Raw genomic sequence first — 19,742 nt, 5'->3', positions numbered from 1 at the left:
CTGCCCAGGGTCAGCTCTGCCCAAAACCCCCAGAACAGGTTGGGAGGTCTGAATGTGAGGCTGGGGCAGGTTGGGAGGTCCAAATGTGGGACTGGGGCAGGTTGGGAGGTGTAAATGTGGGACTGGGTCAGGTTGGGAGGTGTAAATGTGGGACTGGGGCAGGTTGGGAGGTGTAAATGTGGAGCTGGGGCAGGTTGGGAGGTGTAAATGTGGGTCTGGGGCAGGTTGGGAGGTCTAAATGTGGAGCTGGGGCAGGTTGGGAGGTCTAAATGTGGGTCTGGGGCAGGTTGGGAGGTCTAAATGTGGGTCTGGGGCAGGTTGAGAGGTGTAAATGTGGGTCTGGGGCAGGTTGGGAGGTGTAAATGTGGGTCTGGGGCAGGTTGGGAGGTGTAAATGTGGGTCTGGGGCAGGTTGGGAGGTCTAAATGTGGAGCTGGGGCAGGTTGGGAGGTCTAAATGTGGGTCTGGGGCAGGTTGGGAGGTCTAAATGTGGGTCTGGGGCAGGTTGAGAGGTGTAAATGTGGGTCTGGGGCAGGTTGGGAGGTGTAAATGTGGGTCTGGGGCAGGTTGGGAGGTCTAAATGTGGGGCTGGGGCAGGTTGAGAGGTGTAAATGTGGGTCTGGGGCAGGTTGGGAGGTCTAAATGTGGGGCTGGGTCAGGTTGGGAGGTGTAAATGTGAGGCTGGGGCAGGTTGGGAGGTGTAAATGTGAGGCTGGGGCAGGTTGGGAGGTGTAAATGTGAGGCTGGGGCAGGTTGGGAGGTGTAAATGTGGAGCTGGGGCAGGTTGGGAGGTCTAAATGTGGGACTGGGGCAGGTTGGGAGGTCTAAATGTGAGGCTGGGGCAGGTTGGGAGGTGTAAATGTGGGTCTGGGGCAGGTTGGGAGGTGTAAATGTGGGACTGGGGCAGGTTGAGAGGTGTAAATGTGGGTCTGGGGCAGGTTGGGAGGTGTAAATGTGGGACTGGGGCAGGTTGGGAGGTCTAAATGTGGGGCTGGGGCAGGTTGGGAGGTGTAAATGTGGGTCTGGGGCAGGTTGGGAGGTGTAAATGTGGGACTGGGGCAGGTTGGGAGGTCTAAATGTGGGACTGGGGCAGGTTGGGAGGTGTAAATGTGGGTCTGGGGCAGGTTGGGAGGTGTAAATGTGGGTCTGGGGCAGGTTGGGAGGTCTAAATGTGGGGCTGGGGCAGGTTGAGAGGTGTAAATGTGGGTCTGGGGCAGGTTGGGAGGTCTAAATGTGGGGCTGGGTCAGGTTGGGAGGTGTAAATGTGAGGCTGGGGCAGGTTGGGAGGTCTCAATGTGGGGCTGGGTCAGGTTGGGAGGTGTAAATGTGAGGCTGGGGCAGGTTGGGAGGTCTAAATGTGAGGCTGGGGCAGGTTGGGAGGTGTAAATGTGGAGCTGGGGCAGGCTGGGAGGTCTAAATGTGGAGCTGGAGCAGGTTGGGAGGTGTAAATGTGAGGCTGGGTCAGATTGGGAGGTCCAAATGTGGAGCTGGAGCAGGTTGGGAGGTCTAAATGTGGGTCTGGGGCAGGTTGGGAGGTGTAAATGTGGAGCTGGGGCAGGTTGGGAGGTCTAAATGTGGGTCTGGGGCAGGTTGGGAGGTGTAAATGTGAGGCTGGGTCAGGTTGGGAGGTCTCAATGTGGGTCTGGGTCAGGTTGGGAGGTGTAAATGTGGGTCTGGGGCAGGTTGGGAGGTGTAAATGTGAGGCTGGGTCAGGTTGGGAGGTCTAAATGTGGGTCTGGGGCAGGTTGGGAGGTGTAAATGTGGGTCTGGGGCAGGTTGGGAGGTGTAAATGTGAGGCTGGGGCAGGTTGGGAGGTGTAAATGTGGGACTGGGGCAGGTTGGGAGGTGTAAATGTGGGTCTGGGGCAGGTTGGGAGGTGTAAATGTGGGTCTGGGTCAGGTTGGGAGGTCTAAATGTGAGGCTGGGGCAGGTTGGGAGGTCTAAATGTGGGTCTGGGGCAGGTTGAAAGGTCCAAATGTGGGACTGGGTCAGGTTGGGAGGTCTAAATGTGAGGCTGGGGCAGGTTGGGAGGTGTAAATGTGGGTCTGGGTCAGGTTGGGAGGTCTAAATGTGAGGCTGGGGCAGGTTGGGAGGTCTAAATGTGGGACTGGGGCAGGTTGAAAGGTCCAAATGTGGGACTGGGTCAGGTTGGGAGGTGTAAATGTGAGGCTGGGGCAGGTTGGGAGGTGTAAATGTGGGTCTGGGTCAGGTTGGGAGGTGTAAATGTGGAGCTGGGGCAGGTTGGGAGGTCTAAATGTGGGACTGGGGCAGGTTGGGAGGTCTGAATGTGGGTCTGGGTCAGGTTGGGAGGTCTAAATGTGAGGCTGGGGCAGGTTGGGAGGTCTGAATGTGGGTCTGGGGCAGGTTGAAAGGTCCAAATGTGGGACTGGGTCAGGTTGGGAGGTGTAAATGTGAGGCTGGGGCAGGTTGGGAGGTGTAAATGTGAGGCTGGGGCAGGTTGGGAGGTGTAAATGTGGGTCTGGGTCAGGTTGGGAGGTGTAAATGTGAGGCTGGGGCAGGTTGGGAGGTCTAAATGTGGGACTGGGGCAGGTTGGGAGGTGTAAATGTGGGTCTGGGTCAGGTTGGGAGGTGTAAATGTGGAGCTGGGGCAGGTTGGGAGGTGTAAATGTGGAGCTGAGTCAGGTTGGGAGGTCTAAATGTGGGACTGGGGCAGGTTGGGAGGTCTGAATGTGGGTCTGGGGCAGGTTGGGAGGTCTGAAAGTGGGTCTGGGGCAGGTTGGAAGATCTAAATGTGGAGCTGGGTCAGGTTGGGAGGTCTAAATGTGAGGCTGGGGCAGGCTGGGAGGTCTAAATGTGGGTCTGGAGCAGGTTGGGAGGTCTAAATGTGAGGCTGGGGGAGGCTGTGAGGTCTAAATGTGGGACTGGGGCAGGTTGGGAGGTGTAAATGTGGGACTGGGGCAGGTTGGGAGGTGTAAATGTGAGGCTGGGGCAGGTTGGGAGGTCTAAATGTGAGGCTGGGTCAGGTTGGGAGGTCTAAATGTGGAGCTGAGTCAGGTTGGGAGGTCTAAATGTGAGGCTGGGGTAGGTTGAGAGGTCTAAATGTGGGTCTGGGTCAGGTTGGGAGGTCTAAATGTGAGGCTGGGGGAGGCTGTGAGGTCTAAATGTGGGTCTGGGGCAGACTGGGAGGTCTGCAAGTGGGAGGTGTGCCAGCCCAGGGGGCAGGACTCACGGTTGAGGCCCACGTCATGGTAGGTGAGGATGGCAGGGCGGTTGCCCTTGGGAGAGCCCCGGATCACCACATGCAGCAGCCCGTAGGGGGTCTCAATGTCATGTTCCTGGGAGGAGAGGAGAGGAGAGGTGGGGTGAGACCTGCCTGCTTCGAGGCATCCTCTCCCGCCCTGCTAGCCCATCCCAGCGCATCCTATGGCATCCCATCGCCTCCTGTTGTGTCCCATTCACATCCCATCGCCTCCTGTTGTGTCCCATTCGCATCCCATCGCATCCTATTGCATCGCATTTGCGTCCCATTGTATCCTGTTGCATCACATCGCATCCTATTGTGTCCCATTCGCACCCTATTGCGTCCCATTTGCATCCCATTGCATCCCATTGCGTCCCATTTGGAAAGAGGGAGGAAAGAGGGAGGAAAGAGGGAGGAAAGAGGGAGGAAAGAGGGAGGAAAGAGGGAGGAAAGAGGGAGGAAAGGAGAGGGGAGAGAGTGGGGTAAGGAGATGGGAAAGAGAGGAGAGGGAGGGGGGAAAGGGAGAGGAGAGAGGAGGGAAGGGAGGGGCGAGAGGAGGGAAAAGGAGGGAGGGGGGAAGAGAGGGGAGAGAGGAGGGAAAAGGAGGGAGAGGGGAGGGAAGAGGAGAGGGGAGAAGAGGGGAGAGAGTGGGGTAAGGAGATGGGAAAGAGAGGAGAGGGAGGGGGAAAGGGAGAGGAGAGAGGAGGGAAGGGAGGGGAAAGAGGAGGGAAAAGGAGGGAGGGGGGAAGAGAGGGGAGAGAGGGAGGGAAAAGGAGGGAGAGGGGAGGGAAGAGGAGAGGGGAGGAGAGGGAAGGGGGAAAGGAGGACTTGCAGTAGAAAATGATTGAGGATTGGACAAGTGTATGATGGGATGAGATGGAGTGGGGGGGGGGGGGATAGGATGGGCTGGTCCAAGAGGGCTCAGGAGAAGAGGAGGAAGGGATGGGAACGAAGGGATGGGCCAGGTGGACCAGAGGATGGGGCAGGAGAGCTGGCAGGGCCTGGCACTGCCTGGCTTTGCCCTGCCTGAGCCAATCAGGCAGGCACCGAGGCAGGGAATGCTGCAGCCTGCTCCCAACGCGACAGCCGCAGGCGCTTCCAGACGCCTTGTCTGGAACGGCTGCGTCCCTGTCCAGAGCCCAGGGCTGCTCTGCTGCTCGGCTCTCCTGGCTGGGAGGGCTCCAGCCTCACCTCCAGGGCCGTTGTCACCCAGCCCAGCCCAGCCCAGCCCAGCAGACTGAGGCTGTGAGCCCGGCCAAGGCATCACCTGGGGACAAGGGAGCAGGGGACACGGAACCGATGTTAAAGGTTGGAAGGGACCTCCAAAGCTCATCCAGCCCAATCCAGCTCTGCCAGAGCAGGACCACCAGAGCAGGACCACCCAGAGCAGGACCACCCAGAGCAGCATCACCCAGAGCAGCATCACCCAGAGCAGGACCACCAGAGCAGGACCACCCAGAGCAGGACCACCAGAGCAGGACCACCCAGAGCAGGACCACCAGAGCAGGACCACCCAGAGCAGCACTACCCAGAGCAGGACCACTCAGAGTAGGACCACCCAGAGCAGGACCACCAGAGCAGGACCACCAGAGCAAGACCACCCAGAGCAGGACCACCAGAGCAGGACCACCCAGAGCAGCACTACCCAGAGCAGGACCACTCAGAGTAGGACCACCCAGAGCAGGACCACCCAGAGCAGCACCACCCAGAGCAAGTCACATAGGAGCACATCCAGGTGGGTCTTGAGTATCTCCAGAGAGGGAGACTCCACAACCCACCCCTGGGCAGCCTGTTGCAGAGGGTGATGCCAGCCAGCCCACTGGCAATGTCCCCAAAGGTGGGAGCTGGGGGGTGCAGGAGCATCAGAGGGTGGGCAGGGGCTGCTGGCAGCTTGCTGCAGAGGATGATGCCAGCAATGCCCCCAAAGGTGGGAGCTGGGGGGTACAGGAGCATCAGAGGGTGGGCAGAGGCTGCTGGCAGCTTGCTGCAGAGGATGATGCCAGCAATGCCCCCAAAGGTGGGAGCTGGGGGGTACAGGAGCATCAGAGGGTGGGCAGAGGCTGCTGGCAGCTTGCTGTAGGGGGTGATGCCAGCAATGCCCTCAAAGGTGGGAGCTGGGGGGTGCAGGAGCATCAGAGGGTGGGCAGAGGCTGCTGGCAGCTTGCTGTAGAGGGTGATGCCAGCCAGCCCACTGGCAATGCCCTCAAAAGAGCATCAGAGAGTGGGCAGGGCTGGGCAGGGGCTGCTGGCAGGGTGCCCAAGCAGCTCGGTCCCTGCCGCGGGTACCGGTGGCCTTGTGGATGGGCTGGCAGGGGCATGTGCATGCCCCCCGCGGGCTACCCCCTGGCAAGGACGCTGAAGGGCAGAGGCCTCGGGTGTGAGGAAGCAGCCCGAGGGCAGAGTCTCCTGACTGCAGCACCTCCCTTCCCCGCGGATCCGCTGTCCCCGGGAGGGCACCGTGCCCAAGGGCAGCTCAAGGGCTCGGTGGAGACAACGCTGGCATCCTCAAGGGCACCCCAAGCCCAGCTCTCACCCACAGCTGCCTCTCTCCAGGTTTGCAGTGGGCAATGAGTGGGGAAACTGAGGCAGAGGAAGGAGCTGGCCTCAGATCACAGGAGCAAGGAGACATCCAGCCCGGGCACGGAGCTGCTGGTGGGCATCGCTGCCAGGCCTCAGCGAGAGCTCAGCCTTCAGTCCCACCCCCAAAATCACATGCCTGAGGTGGTGGCTCCTTCCCTGGCGCTGCTACCCAACCCCCACCCTCCCCCCACCCCCACCTCAGCGCCAAGCCCAGCCACATCCCTGCCTGCGGCGCAGCCTCTGCAGCACTGCTGGGTACCACAGCCCTGCCCTCTGCTGCAGGGATGCTTGCTGGGAAGGAGGGAGGGGGGGGGGACACACCTGGGGACGGGCTGGGGATGCAGGGGATGCGGGCAGGCAGGAGGGAGAGGGGCACTGACAGCTCCTGACCCCAGCAAGGAGGGATGCTGGGGGGCAGAGGGGGCAAACAGAACCCGGGGATGCCCAAGAGAGCCCAAACCTGCTCAGGATGCCCCCTTGATAAGGGCAAACAGAACCCAGTGATGCCCAAGAGAGCCCAGCCCTGCTCAGGATGCCCCCTTGAAAAGGGCAAACAGAACCCAGTGATGCCCAAGAGAGCCCAGCCCTGCTCAGGATGCCCCCTTGAAGGGGATAAACAGAACCCAGTGATGCCCAAGAGAGCCCAGCCCTGCTCAGGATGCCCCCTTGAAGGGGGCAAACAGAACCCAGTGATGCCCAAGAGAGCCCAGCCCTGCTCAGGATGCCCCCTTGAAGAGGGCAAACAGAACCCAGTGATGCCCAAGAGAGCCCAGCCCTGCTCAGGATGCCCCCTTGAAGGGGGTAAACAGAACCCAGTGATGCCCAAGAGAGCCCAGCCCTGCTCAGGATGCCCCCTTGTTGCTCCCACCCTGCTGGTCCCCTCCACACCAACCTTTGCCCATGCCAGGAGAGGAGTGATGGAGGAGGGGGAGGATGAGGAAGGGAGAGGAAAGGATAGGGGAGGGAGAGGAGAGGATGGGGGAGGGAGAGGAGAGGGATGGGAGAGGGAGAGGAGAGGATGAGGAAGGGAGAGGAGAGGATGAGGAAGGGAGAGGAGAGGGATGGGGGAGGGAGAGGAGAGGATGAGGGAGGGAGAGGAGAGGATGGGGGAGGGAGAGGAGAGGATGGGGGAGGGAGAGGAGAGGATGGGGAAGGGAGAGGATGAGGAAGGGAGAGGAGAGGATGGGGATGGGAGAGGAGAGGATGAGGGAGGGAGAGGAGAGGATAGGGAAAGGAGACGACGAGGAAGGGAGAGGAGAGGACGGGGGAGGGAGAGGATGAGGAAGGGAGAGGAGAGGATGGGGATGGGAGAGGAGAGGATGAGGGAGGGAGAGGAGAGGATGAGGGAGGGAGAGGAGAGGATAGGGAAAGGAGAGGACGAGGAAGGGAGAGGAGAGGGTGGGGATGGGAGAGGAGAGGATAGGGAAAGGAGAGGACGAGGAAGGGAGAGGAGAGGACAGGGGAGGGAAAGGAGAGGACAGGGGAGGGAAAGGAGAGGACGAGGAAGGGAGAGGAGAGGACAGGGGAAGGAAAGGAGAGGACGGGGGAGGGGAAGGAGAGGACGGGGGAGGGAAAGGAGAGGACGGGGGAGGGAAAGGAGAGGATAGGGTAAGGAAAGGAGAGGATGGGTAAGGAGGGAGGGGAAAACCCAACCCCAAACAAACCCATCTGAGGTGGAGTCGCTTCAAAGCAGGGAGAGACCCTTCCCCTCTGCAAGGCTAAGGGCGGGGAAGGGGCAAGCATGCCCAGCTGGGCAGCCCTCAGCCTGGCAGCCTTTCGGTGCCAGCTGTGCTTGCTCACGCTGGGCCTCGCCACAGCATCTCCAGCGAGCTCCGGAAGGACACTCTCAAGGACAAAGTGTCCCCAAAACCTGCGGCTCGGCAGAGATGCAGCGGTGGGGCTGGGGGGAGGGGAAGGGCAAGGGAAAGGCTTCCAAACAGCAGAGACCCCCCACACCTCACCCCCCGCCCTGGCACCCCGTCCTTGGCTCACCCCAAGCCTTCTACCCCCGCAGGTGCAGCCTGGGCAAGCAACGGGAGGGCAAACCCCCGCAGGGCAACCTCCCGACCCTGGCATCTCCTCCCTGGCTCACCCCAAGCCCACTCCCCCACCCCCCAAGTGCAACTTGGGCAAGCAACTGGAAGGCAACCTCCCTACCCTGGCACCCCCTCCCCCGGCTCACCCCATGCCGCCCACCCCCGCAGGTGCAGCCTGGATAAGCAACTGCAGGGCAAACCCCCCCCCAGACCCTGGCACCCCCTAAGCCCCGCACCCCCCAGGGGCATCCTGGGCAAGCAACTGCAGGGCAACCCCCCCCAGACCCTGGCACCCCCTAAGCCCCGCACCCCCCAGGTGCAGCCTGAGCAAACAACTGCAGGGCAAACCCCTCCCAGACCCTGGCACCCCCTAAGCCCCGCACCCCCCAGGGGCATCCTGGGCAAGCAACTGCAGGGCAAACACCCCCCAGACCCTGGCACCCCCTAAGCCCCGCACCCCCCAGGGGCAGCCTGGGCAAGCAACTGCAGGGCAAACCCCCCCCCAGACCCTGGCACCCCCTAAGCCCCGCACCCCCCAGAGGCATCCTGGGCAAGCAACTGCAGGGCAAACCCACTGGAGGGCAACCTCCCCCCACCCCTGGCAAGCAGAGGGCAGCGAGCCTGGCAGCGGTGGTACCTACCCCATCCCAGCACTCCGGCATGGCGAGGATGCCCACGGGCAGCGGGGAGGGGGCCGAGCTGAGAGGGTCCTGGGGGGTGTGGGCGTCCGGGGGAGGGGGGGGCAGAGCGGTTGCGGCAGCGATGCTAAGCTCTGCGCCGGCTCAGCCTCTCGCTCGGGGTTTATAGGCGAGCCTCAGCCCTTGCGCTAAGCCCTCCCCTCCCTTCTCCCTTCCCCCGCCTCGGCCAAGTGATGCGCAGCCCCCGGCGGCTCCGGGTACCACTGCGGCCGAGGCGGTCCCGGAGCCGAGGCTCAGCCATTGGCTGCCGCTGCGATTCTTCACGCTCCAATTGGCCCCAAAGAGCCTTGGATGCGACGGGGGAGGGGGAGGAAAGGACCCTGCGGGGCTTGCTCCATCTTCCGTCCTTCGGCGGAGGGAGGCAGGCAGGCAGGGACGGCTCGACGCGGTCGTGCTGCCAGCCTGTGCCATGCGGGAGGGGGTATGGGCATGGGGAGAGCTCAGCAGTGCTCCTCTGGACCCACAGACACACAGCTCTGGCCCTGCAGCCCCCCAGACCTACTCCTCTGGCACTGCAGAGAGTCCTGCTTGAGACAGAGCATGGCACTCAGTGCCAACCTAGCACCCAGCCCTGCCCAAACAACCACACCATGGCACTCAGTGCCCAACCTAGCACCCAGCCCTGCCCAACCAACCACACCATGGCACTCAGTGCCAACCTAGCACCCAGCCCTGCCCAACCAACCACACCATGGCACTCAGTGCCAACCTAGCACCCAGCCCTGCCCAAACAACCACACCATGGCACTCAGTGCCAACCTAGCACCCAGCCCTGCCCAAACAACCACACCATGGCACTCAGTGCCAACCTAGCACCCAGCCCTGCCCAAACAACCACACCATGGCACTCAGTGCCCAACCTAGCACCCAGCCCTGCCCAACCAACCACACCATGGCACTCAGTGCCAACCTAGCACCCAGCCCTGCCCAAACAACCACACCATGGCACTCAGTGCCAACCTAGCACCCAGCCCTGCCCAACCAACCAGCCCATGGCACTCAGTGCCAACCTAGCACCCAGCCCTGCCCAACCAACCACACCATGGCACTCAGTGCCAACCTAGCCCCCAGCCCTGCCCAAACAACCACACCATGGCACTCAGTGCCAACCTAACACCCAGCCCTGCCCAAACAACCACACCATGGCACTCAGTGCCAACCTAGCACCCAGCCCTGCCCAAACAACCACACCATGGCACTCAGTGCCCAGCCAGCCTTGGCTCCAACCCCTCCAGCCACGGCCACTCCACCACCTCCCTGGGCAGCCCATGCCAGTGCCAATCACTCTCTCTGCCAGCAGCTTCCTCCTCACAGCCAGCCCACACCTGCCCTGACACAGCTTCAGCCTGGGGCCCCTCCTGCTGCTGCTGCCTGCCTGGCACCAGAGCCCAACCCCACCTGGCTACAGCCTCCCTGCAGGCAGCTGCAGGCAGCAATCAGCTCTGCCCTGAGCCTCCTCTGCTGCAGCCTGCACCCCCCCAGCTCCCTCAGCCTCTCCTCACAGGGCTGTGCTCCAGGCCCCTCCCCAGCCTTGCTGCCCTTCTCTCAGCACCTTCCAGCACCTCAGCAGCTCTCTGCAATTCAGGAGCCCACAGCTGGACACAGCACTCCAGGGCTGGCCTGAGCAGTGCTGGGCACAGGGGCACAAGAACCTCCCTTCTCCTGCTGCCCACACTGCTCCTCAGCCAGCCCAGGATGCCACTGGCTCTGCTGCCCACCTGGGCACACTGCTGCCTCCTCTGCAGCTGCTCTCTCACAGCACCCCCAGGGCCCTCTCTGCCTGCCTGCTCTCAGCCCCTCTGGCCCCAGCCTGCACTGCTGCTTGGGGCTGCTGTGGCCAAAGTGCACAACCTGCCCTTAGCCTTCTTCACTCTCATCCCCTTGGCCTCTGCCCACCCATGCAGCCTGCCCAGGTCCCTCTGCAGGGCTCTGCTGCCCTCCAACAGCTCCACAGCTGCTCCTGGCTTGCTGCCACCTGCAGCCTCCCTGCTGCTGGACTCCATCTTTCACTTCTCCAGGCTCAGCAGCTCCTGCTCTCAGTTGAGGGAACATAAACACAATGCCCACAGGAAGGGCAGTGCCAACTTCACAGGGCTGCCCTCTGTGCCTCTGCATTGCCTCTTTCAGCTGCCTCGTCCCAGGTCAGGCTGTTTGGGGCTGTCAGCAACCTGCTCTGGTGGCAGCTGTCCCTGCTGAGTGCAGTGGGGTTGGGCTGGATGAGCTTCCCAGGTCCTTTCCCAGCCAAAGCATTCCATGGTTCCAGGATTCCATCCCTCCATGGGTGGCAGGAATGTGCCTGCTGCATCCTCCTGCCATCTGCCAGGGCTGGGATTCATGCCCAGGGGGCTGCACAAGCAACCTGCACTCCTGCAGACCCTGGTGCCCGACGTGCCCCTGTGCCATGCTGACACCTGGATGCTGTCCAGATACCTCTGCTGCCTTCCCCCAGCAATGTGGGCATGGAATCAGGGCACTGGTTGGGTTGGCAAAGCCCTCTGAGGGCATCCAGTCCAACTTGCAGCCCAACCTCACCGTGACCATCAACCTCTGGCCCCAAGTGCCATGGGCACAGGTTGCTTCAGCTCTTGCAGGCATGGACACTCCACCACCTCCCTGGGCAGCCTGTGCCATGCCCTCCTCTGGGCCTGCTCCAGCTCCTCAATGTCCTTCTTGGAGTGGGGATCCCAAACCTGGCAAGGGCACACCTGAAATCCTGGCTTCAGTCTCTCTTCATCCTCATCCTCCTCTTGGCTCTCAGGAGATGTGAAGGATTTGCCCCCAAGCTGCCCATGCCCAGGTGGATAAGGCAGGAGGAGAGCCAGGGCAGCAGTGCCAGCCCCCAAGCTGCCCATGCCCAGGTGGCTGAGGCAGAGGGAGAGCCAGGGCAGCAGTGCCAGCCCCCAAGCTGGCCATGCCCAGGTGGCTGAGGCAGAGGGAGAGCCAGGGCAGCAGTGCCAGCCCCCAAGCTGCCCATGCCCAGGTGGCTGAGGCAGGAGGAGAGCCAGGGCAGCAGTGCCAGCCCCCAAGCTGCCCATGCCCAGGTGGCTGAGGCAGAAGGAGAGCCAGGGCAGCAGTGCCAGTCCCCAAGCTGCCCATGCCCAGGTGGCTGAGGCAGGAGGAGAGCCAGGGCAGCAGTGCCAGCCCCCAAGCTGCCCATGCCCAGGTGGCTGAGGCAGGAGGAGAGCCAGGGCAGCAGTGCCAGCCCCCAAGCTGCCCATGCCCAGGTGGATGAGGCAGGAGGAGAGCCAGGGCAGCAGTGCCAGCCCCGAAGCTGGCCATGCCCAGGTGGCTGAGGCAGGAGGAGAGCCAGGGCAGCAGTGCCAGCCCCCAAGTTGGCCATGCCCAGGTGGCTAAGGCAGGAGGAGAGAAAGGGCAGCAGTGCCAGGGGGATCTGGCCCCAAGCTGCCCATGCCCAGGTGGCTAAGGCAGGAGGAGAGAAAGGGCAGCAGTGCCAGGGGGATCTGGCCCCAAGCTGCCCATGCCCAGGTGGATAAGGCAGAGGGAGAGCCAGGGCAGCAGTGCCAGCCCCCAAGCTGCCCATGCCCAGGTGGATGAGGCAGAGGGAGAGCCAGGGCAGCAGTGCCAGCCCCCAAGCTGGCCATGCTCAGGTGGATAAGGCAGAGGAAGAGCCAGGGCAGCAGTGCCAGGGGGATTTGCCCCCAAGCTGCCCATGCCCAGGTGGATAAGGCAGGAGGAAAGCCAGGGCAGCAGTGCCAGCCCCCAAGCTGCCCATGCCCAGGTGGCTGAGGCAGGAGGAGAGCCAGGGCAGCAGTGCCAGCCCCCAAGCTGCCCATGCCCAGGTGGATAAGGCAGAGGGAGAGCCAGGGCAGCAGTGCCAGCCCCCATGCTGGCCATGCCCAGGTAGATGAGGCAGGAGGAGAGCCAGGGCAGCAGTGCCAGCCCCCAAGCTGCCCATGCCCAGGTGGATAAGGCAGAGGGAGGCTGGCAGGGATGCCTCTGCTTGGGTGGCATCAAACCATCTCACCACCCCACTGGGCTACCTGAACCACCACAGCTGGCAGGCAGCCCAGACCTCCAGCAGGGTTAGAATGCCAAGGTGCCAGGGCAGAGGTGCCCTTTGGTGCCCTGAAGCCTGGCTGGGCTTTACTTTGGCTGGTGGCATCAGCAGGAAAGCTTCCTCACTGCCCTCTCCCCCCCCCCCAGCTGGGGCAGAGCATGCCAAGGGGGCAGCAACTGGCACTGGGGAGGAGCAGAAGGGGCAGTGAAGAGCTGAGCTGGGCTCTAGGTTGGCATAGCCAAGGAGCTGAGAGGTTGGCATAGCCAAGGAGCTGAGCCCAGAAAATGGAGTGAGAGCTCCTGGGAACCAACTTGGGTGGTGCCAGGCTGGGGAATGGGTTGGGTTGGAAGGGACCTGAAAGCTCAGCCAGTGCCAGCCTCCCTCTGGCATGGGCAGGGAGCAGCTCCTGCCAGCTTAAGGGTCTCATCCAGCCTGGCACTGAGCACCTCCAGGGAGGTTGTGGAGCACAGAATCACCCAAGGGGGTCTTTGATCTCCCTGGGCAGCCTGTGCCAGGCTCTGCCAACCCTCACTGTGTGCTCCACAACCTCCCTGGGCAACCTGTGCCAGGCTCTGCCCACCCTCACTGTGTGCTCCACAACCTCCCTGGGCAACCTGTGCCAGGCTCTCCCCACCCTCACTGTGTGCTCCACAACCTCCCTGGGCAACCTGTGCCAGGCTCTGCCCACCCTCACTGTGTCTGTGCTCCCCAACCTCCCTGGGCAACCTGTGCCAGGCTCTGCCCACCCTCACCAAGCTTGGTGCCATCTGCAAGCTCACTGCCCTGGTCCAGGTCACCCCTAAAGGCACTGCAGAGGGCAGCAGTGGTGGCCCTGGCAGGTGGGCATGGTTTAGGAGTGGCACAGCTGGGCCTCTGGCTGCCCCTCTGCCCATCCTCCCCCCTCTGCCAACACCCTGCAGGGGCAGCCTGGTGCAGGAGGAGCTTGGGCAGAGGTCTGAAAGTGCCTGGGCAGCCCCCAGGGCACCTCGTGGGGCTCCTCCAAAGAGGTGCCAGGCGGGCAAGTGGCAGCCTGGGGAGCAGAGAGGCCTCTCTAGGCAGCATAGTTGGGTGGCACGGAGGGGCAGTGCCCCCCTGGCACCTTTCACACACCCCTTCTGAATGCCAGCATTGCCCAGGAAACCATTGCCATGGCGATGGCACAGGGACTGGCAGAGCAGCTGTGCCCTCTGCAGAGGAACCCACCACGTCCAGACAGCCTTTGGTGCCAAGTGCTCACGGAGGATGCCTGGCACAGCTCACCCTGCCCCCAGCTCTGGGCACAGGAAGGAGTGGGGACAGCAACAGCCCTGGCACAGCTCAGGGTGCTGAAGCCTTGCCCAGTGCCACCCATGGCACTGCCCAGGATGCTGCAGGCTTTCCCTATGCACCACCCCTGGCACTGCCCCGGGTGCTAAAGCCTCTCCCAGTGCCACCCCTGGCACTGCCCAGGGTGCTGCAGCCTTGCCCAATGCCACCCCTGGCACCGCTCAGGGTGCTGAAGCCTCTCCCAGTGCCACCCATGGCACAGCTCAGGGTGCTGAAGCCTCTCCCAGTGCCACCCCTGGCACTGCCCAGCGTGCTGAAGCCTCTCCCAGTGCCACCCATGGCACTGCCCAGGGTGCTGCAGCCTTGCCCAGTGCCACCCCTGGCACTGCTCAGGGTGCTGAAGCCTTGCCCAATGCCACCCCTGGCACTGCTCAGGGTGCTGAAGCCTCTCCCAGTGCCACCCCTGGCACTGCTCAGGGTGCTGCAGCCTTGCCCAGTGCCACTCCTGGCACTGCCCAGGGTGCTGAAGCCTTTCCCTCTGCACCACCCCTGGCACTGCCCAGGGTGCTGAACCCTCTCCCCTCCGCAGGCTGCTGCCCCACGCAGGAGCCAGGAGCGAGGTTGGCACCTCCTGTGCCCAGCCCTACCTTCCAGTCCATGTCCACAGGGCAGAGGAAGACATCGGAGTTGTCCTGGGGAGAGAAGGAGCCGTTAGGGACAGAGCCAACCCCCTGGCACCTCCCCTGGCACCTCCCCTGGCACCCTCCACACCTCCAAGCCAGGCTGCCCCACAAGCAGTCAGTGCCCAGGCCACTGGGCAAGGTGGAGAGGGGGCTGCAGGAGGGCACCCGTGGGCAGAGGGCTGCACTCTCTGCCAGGCTCTGCATGCAGTGCCCAACGCCCAGGGCTGGGTTGGCACAGGTGGGCACTGCCTTCTCACACACAGAGCCAAGAGTGGCTTGGGTTGGCAGAGCTCTCTGAGGTCAGCCAGGCCAAGCAGCAACCCAACCCCACCGTGGGCATCAAACCATGCCCCCAGGTGCCATGGGCACAGGGGTCTGGAGCACCTCCAGGCCTGGGCACTGCACCACCTCCCCTGGGCAGCCTGTGCCAAGCCCTGACCACTCTGGCAACAAAGGAATCTTTCCTCCTCTCCAACCTAACCTTCCCCTGGCACAATCCAGCTGCTAACCTGGGCCAGGCTGCTGGTGCCCTTCTTGCCCACCTGGGCACACCTTGGCTCATCTTCATCCAGCTACCAACCTAGGCCAGGCTGCTGGTGCCCTTCTTGCCCACCTGGGCACACCTTGGCTCATCTTCAGCTGCTGCCAACCTAGGCCAGGCTGCTGGTGCCCTCCTTGCTCACCTGGGCACACCTTGGCTCATCTTCATCCAGCTGCCAACCTAAACCAGGCTGCTGGTGCCCTCCTTGCCCACTTGGGCACACTTTGGCTCATCTTCAGCTGCTGCCAACCTAGGCCAGGCTGCTGGTGCCCTCCTTGCTCACCTGGGCACACCTTGGCTCATCTTCAGCTGCTGCCAACCTAGGCCAGGCTGCTGGTGCCCTTCTTTGCCCACCTGGGCACACTCTGCCTCATCTCCATCCAGCTGCCAGCCTAGGCCAGGCTGCTGGTGCCCTTCTTGCCCACCTGGGCACACCCTGCCTCATCTTCAGTTGCCAACCATCACCCCCAGGTCCTTACCTGCTGGGCACTTTCCAGCCTGGAGCATCCTTGGGGTTGTTGTGCCCCAAAGCAGAGCTCTGTGCCCTGGTACCAACCCCCAGCACTGAAGGTGTGCCCAGAGCAGCTCATCCCTCCCTCAATCACCTCCTCCTGGCATCTTTAAGGTTGTTATGCCGCAAATCAGAGCTCTGTGCCCTGATGCCAACCCCCATGACTGAAGGTGTGCCCAGAGCAGCTCACCCTTCCCTCAGTCACCTCCTCCTGGCATCCTTAAGGTTGTTGTGCCCCAAATCAGAGCTCTGTGCCCTGATGCCAACCCCCTGCACACCTCCCATGACTGAAGGTGTGCCCAGAGCAGCTCACTCCTCCCTCACTCCCCCTCTTCCTGGCACCCCCTGTGCCAGCCTGGTGCCCATGCTCACCAGCTCAGCCTCCTGGCTCCTCAGCAGTGGCTTCTCCTCGGTGAAACGCAGCTCCTGGAGCCCTGCCATGCTGACGTCCTGCAGCAGCAGCCCTGCCCGGGGAGAGGGGAAGAGCTCTTCAGGGATGCTCCTGCCTGGGGTCTCCTTCATCCCTGGCAGCCTCGGGAGGTGATAGAGCCAAGCCCCGAGCGGCTTCCACTCTGCTCACCTCTGAGGATTGGGATGCTGGAGCCAGGCTGGGTGCTGAGAGCTGGAAGCAGGCATGGGGCAGGCAGAGGCTGGCAGGAGGAGTTCAGCTTCCCCCTGCCCCACCCTGGGTTCTGCTTCCCCCTGCCCCCCCCCTCGGTTCTGCTTCCCCCTGCCCCCCCCCCCTCGGCTCTGCTTCCCCCTGTCCCCCTCCTCGGTTCTGCTTCCCCCTGCCCCCCCCCTCGGTTCTGCTTCCCCCTGCCCCCCCCCCCTCGGCTCTGCTTCCCCCTGTCCCCCCCCTCGGTTCTGCTTCCCCCTGCCCCCCCCCTCGGTTCTGCTTCCCCCTGCCCCCCCCCCTCGGCTCTGCTTCCCCCTGCCCCCCCCCCTCGGTTCTGCTTCCCCCTGCCCCCCCCCCTCGGCTCTGCTTCCCCCGGTCCCCCTCCTCGGTTCTGCTTCCCCCTGCCCCCCCCCTCGGTTCTGCTTCCCCCTGCCCCCCCCCCTCGGCTCTGCTTCCCCCTGTCCCCCCCTCGGTTCTGCTTCCACCTCCCCCCCACTCACTGTCTCTGTGCTCCACAACCTCCCTGGGCAGTCTGTGCCAGCCTCTGCCCACCCTCACTGTGTCTCTGTGCTCCACAACCTCCCTGGGCAACCTGTGCCAGGCTCTGCCCACCCTCACTGTGTCTCTGTGCTCCACAACCTCCCTGGGCAACCTGTGCCAGGCTCTGCCCACCCTCACTGTCTGCTCCACATCCTCCCTGGGGCAACCTGTGCCAGGCTCTCCTCACCCTCTCACTAGAAGAGGTCACTCAAGGTCTCATCCAACCTGCTCCTGACCCCCCCCCCCGGGGAGGTTGTGGAGCACAGAATCACTCAAACTCATCTCCCCCAACTCAGGGGGCACCACAAGCAGTGCCCAGGCCACTGGGCAAGGTGAGGAGGGGGCTACAAGGGGCACAGGATGGCACACACACACAGAGGGAGCTGCACTCCCTGCCTGGCTCTGCTTGCACTGCCCAACACCCAAGGCTGGCTTGGCACGGGTGGGCACTGCCTTCTCACCAACAGAGCTGAGAGTGGCTTGGGTTGGCAAAGCTCTCTGAGGTCAGCCAGGCCAAGCAGCAACCCAACCCCACCGTGGGCATCAAAGCCTGGCCCTAAGTGCCATGGCTGCAACACCTCCAGCCATGGGCACTGCACCATCTTACCCCTGGGCAGCCTCTGCCAAGCCCTGACCACTCTGGAACCAAAGGAATCTTTCCTCCTCTCCAACCTGAGCCTCCCCTGGCACAGTCCCAGGCCAGGTCCTGGAGGAGAAGCTCAGCAGGAGCCAGCAGTGTGCACTTGCAGCCCAGAGAGCCAAGCAGAGCCTGGGCTGCAGCAGCAGCAGTGTGGGCAGCAGGGCCAGGGAGGGGATTCTGCCCCTCTGCTCTGCTCTGCTGAGAGCCCACCTGGAGTCCTGCATCCAGTGCTGGAGCCCCTGGCACAAGAGGGCTGTGGAGATGCTGCAGAGGAGGCAGCAGTGTGCCCAGGTGGGCAGCAGAGCCAGTGGCAGCCTGGGCTGGCTCAGGAGCAGTGTGGGCAGCAGGAGAAGGGAGGTTCTTGTGCCCCTGTGCCCAGCACTGCCCAGGCCAGCCCTGGAGTGCTGTGTCCAGTTCTGGGCTCCTCGGTTCAAGAGAGAAGTTGCAGTACTGGAAGGTGTCCACAGGAGGGCGACAAAGCTGCGAGGGGCCTGGAGCACAGCCCTGAGAGGAGAGGCTGAGGGAGCTGGGGGGGTGCAGGCTGCAGCAGAGGAGGCTCAGGGCAGAGCTCATTGCTGCCTGCAGCTGCCTGCAGGGAGGCTGTAGCCAGGTGGGGTTGGGCTGTGGTGCCAGGCAGGCAGCAGCAGCAGAAGGGGCCCCAGGCTGAAGCTGTGGCAAGGCAGGTGTGGGCTGGCTGTGAGGAGGAAGCTGCTGGCAGAGAGAGTGATTGGCACTGGCATGGGCTGCCCAGGGAGGTGGTGGAGTGGCCGTGGCTGGAGGGGTTGGAGGCAAGGCTGGCTGGGCACTGAGTGCCATGGTGTGGTTGTTTGGGCAGGGCTGGGTGCTAGGTTGGCACTGAGTGCCATGCTCTGGTTGCTTGGCTCATCCAGTCCATCCTACTGCTCCTGAGCCAGCCCAGGATGCCACTGGCTCTGCTGCCCACCTGGGCACACTGCTGCCTCCTCTGCAGCTGCTCTCTCACAGCACCCCCAGGGCCCTCTCTGCCTGCCTGCTCTCAGCCCCTCTGGCCCCAGCCTGCACTGCTGCTTGGGGCTGCTGTGGCCAAAGTGCACAACCTGCCCTTGGCCTTCTTCACTCTCATCCCCTTGGCCTCTGCCCACCCATGCAGCCTGCCCAGGTCCCTCTGCAGGGCTCTGCTGCCCTCCAACAGCTCCACAGCTGCTCCTGGCTTGCTGCCATCTGCAGCCTCCCTGCTGCTGGACTCAATGCCCTGCTCCAGAGCATCACTGAAGGCATCGATCAGGACCTGATGTTCTGCTGCCCTTCAAAGCTGAACGAGCCCCGAAGGGGGGAGGGGGGCAGGGAGATGCCAAGCGCTGCCTGCGGGCACCCAGCAGGGCTGCAGGCTCCTCCCCGGAGCCACCTTTCGCTCCTCTGGCTGAGGTTTCCATGCAGGCTGTGCCAGCTGCCAGCTGCCAGCTGCCTGCAGGCTTCCCTTCTGCCCCTGGAGAGTCCCAGGACCACCTCTGGGAGGGCACAAACTCCACCAGGAAGCCTCCAGGTGCCCAGCACCGAGGATTTCCCTGCTCAGAGAGGGCACAAACTGCACCAGTGCCCAGCACCGAGGTTCTCCCAGCCCAGGGAGGGCACAAACTCCACCAGAAAGCCTCCAGATGCCCAGCACCGAGGTTCTAGGGGGCACAAACTGCACCAGGAAGCCTCCAGGTGCCCAGCACTGAGGTTCTAGGGGGCACAAACTGCACCAGGAAGCCTCCAGGTGCCCAGCACCGAGGTTCTAGGGGGCACAAACTGCACCAGGAAACCTCCAGGTGCCCAACACTGAGGTTCTCCCTGCCCAGGGAGGGCACAAACTCCACCAGTGCCCAGCACTGAGGTTCTCCCTGCCCAGGCAGGGCACAAACTCCACCAGTACCCAGCACCGAGGTTCTCTGTGCCCAGGGAGGGCACAAACTGCACCAGGAAGCCTCCTGGTGCCCAGCACCGAGGTTCTAGGGGGCACAAACTCCACCAGGAAGCCTCCAGGTGCCCAGCACCGAGGTTCTCCCTGCCCAGAGAGGGCACAAACTGCACCAGGAAGCCTCCTGGTGCCCAGCACCGAGGTTCTAGGGGGCACAAACTGCACCAGGAAACCTCCAGGTGCCCAACACTGAGGTTCTCCCTGCCCAGAGAGGGCACAAACTGCACCAGGAAGCCTCCTGGTGCCCAGCACCGAGGATCTCCCTGCCCAGGGAGGGCACAAACTGCACCAGGAAGCCTCCAGGTGCCCAGCACCGAGGATCTCCCTGCCCAGAGAGGGCACAAACTGCACCAGGAAGCCTCCTGGTGCCCAGCACCGAGGTTCTAGGGGGCACAAACTGCACCAGGAAACCTCCAGGTGCCCAACACCGAGGTTCTCCCTGCCCAGGCAGGGCACAAACTCCACCAGTGCCC

General features: G+C 63.2%; 1 protein-coding gene across 6 annotated transcripts in view; it reads right to left on the bottom strand.

The window, feature by feature from the left end:
• NDRG4 (NDRG family member 4) overlaps positions 1-19,742 on the bottom strand; it is a 37,353-nt gene that overhangs the window by 10,936 nt on the left and 6,675 nt on the right. For 3 of the 6 annotated variants that reach the window (XM_064160567.1, XM_064160568.1, XM_064160569.1), the window contains exons 2-4: positions 15,907-15,998; positions 14,447-14,491; positions 3,190-3,295 (exon numbers count right to left, since the gene is read on the bottom strand). In XM_064160567.1, coding sequence (XP_064016637.1) covers positions 3,190-3,295; positions 14,447-14,491; positions 15,907-15,998 — 243 coding nt within the window. Of the gene's footprint in view, positions 1-3,189; positions 3,296-8,458; positions 8,700-14,446; positions 14,492-15,906; positions 15,999-19,742 lie in introns of those variants that run through there. The other 3 variants (XM_064160572.1, XM_064160573.1, XM_064160570.1) reach the window with 2 other exon arrangements.

This window comes from Pogoniulus pusillus, chromosome 20 (assembly GCF_015220805.1).
Source record: "Pogoniulus pusillus isolate bPogPus1 chromosome 20, bPogPus1.pri, whole genome shotgun sequence".
In the NCBI taxonomy this organism is placed as follows: domain Eukaryota; kingdom Metazoa; phylum Chordata; class Aves; order Piciformes; family Lybiidae; genus Pogoniulus; species Pogoniulus pusillus.
This window is presented reverse-complemented; position numbering and strand designations above follow the sequence as displayed.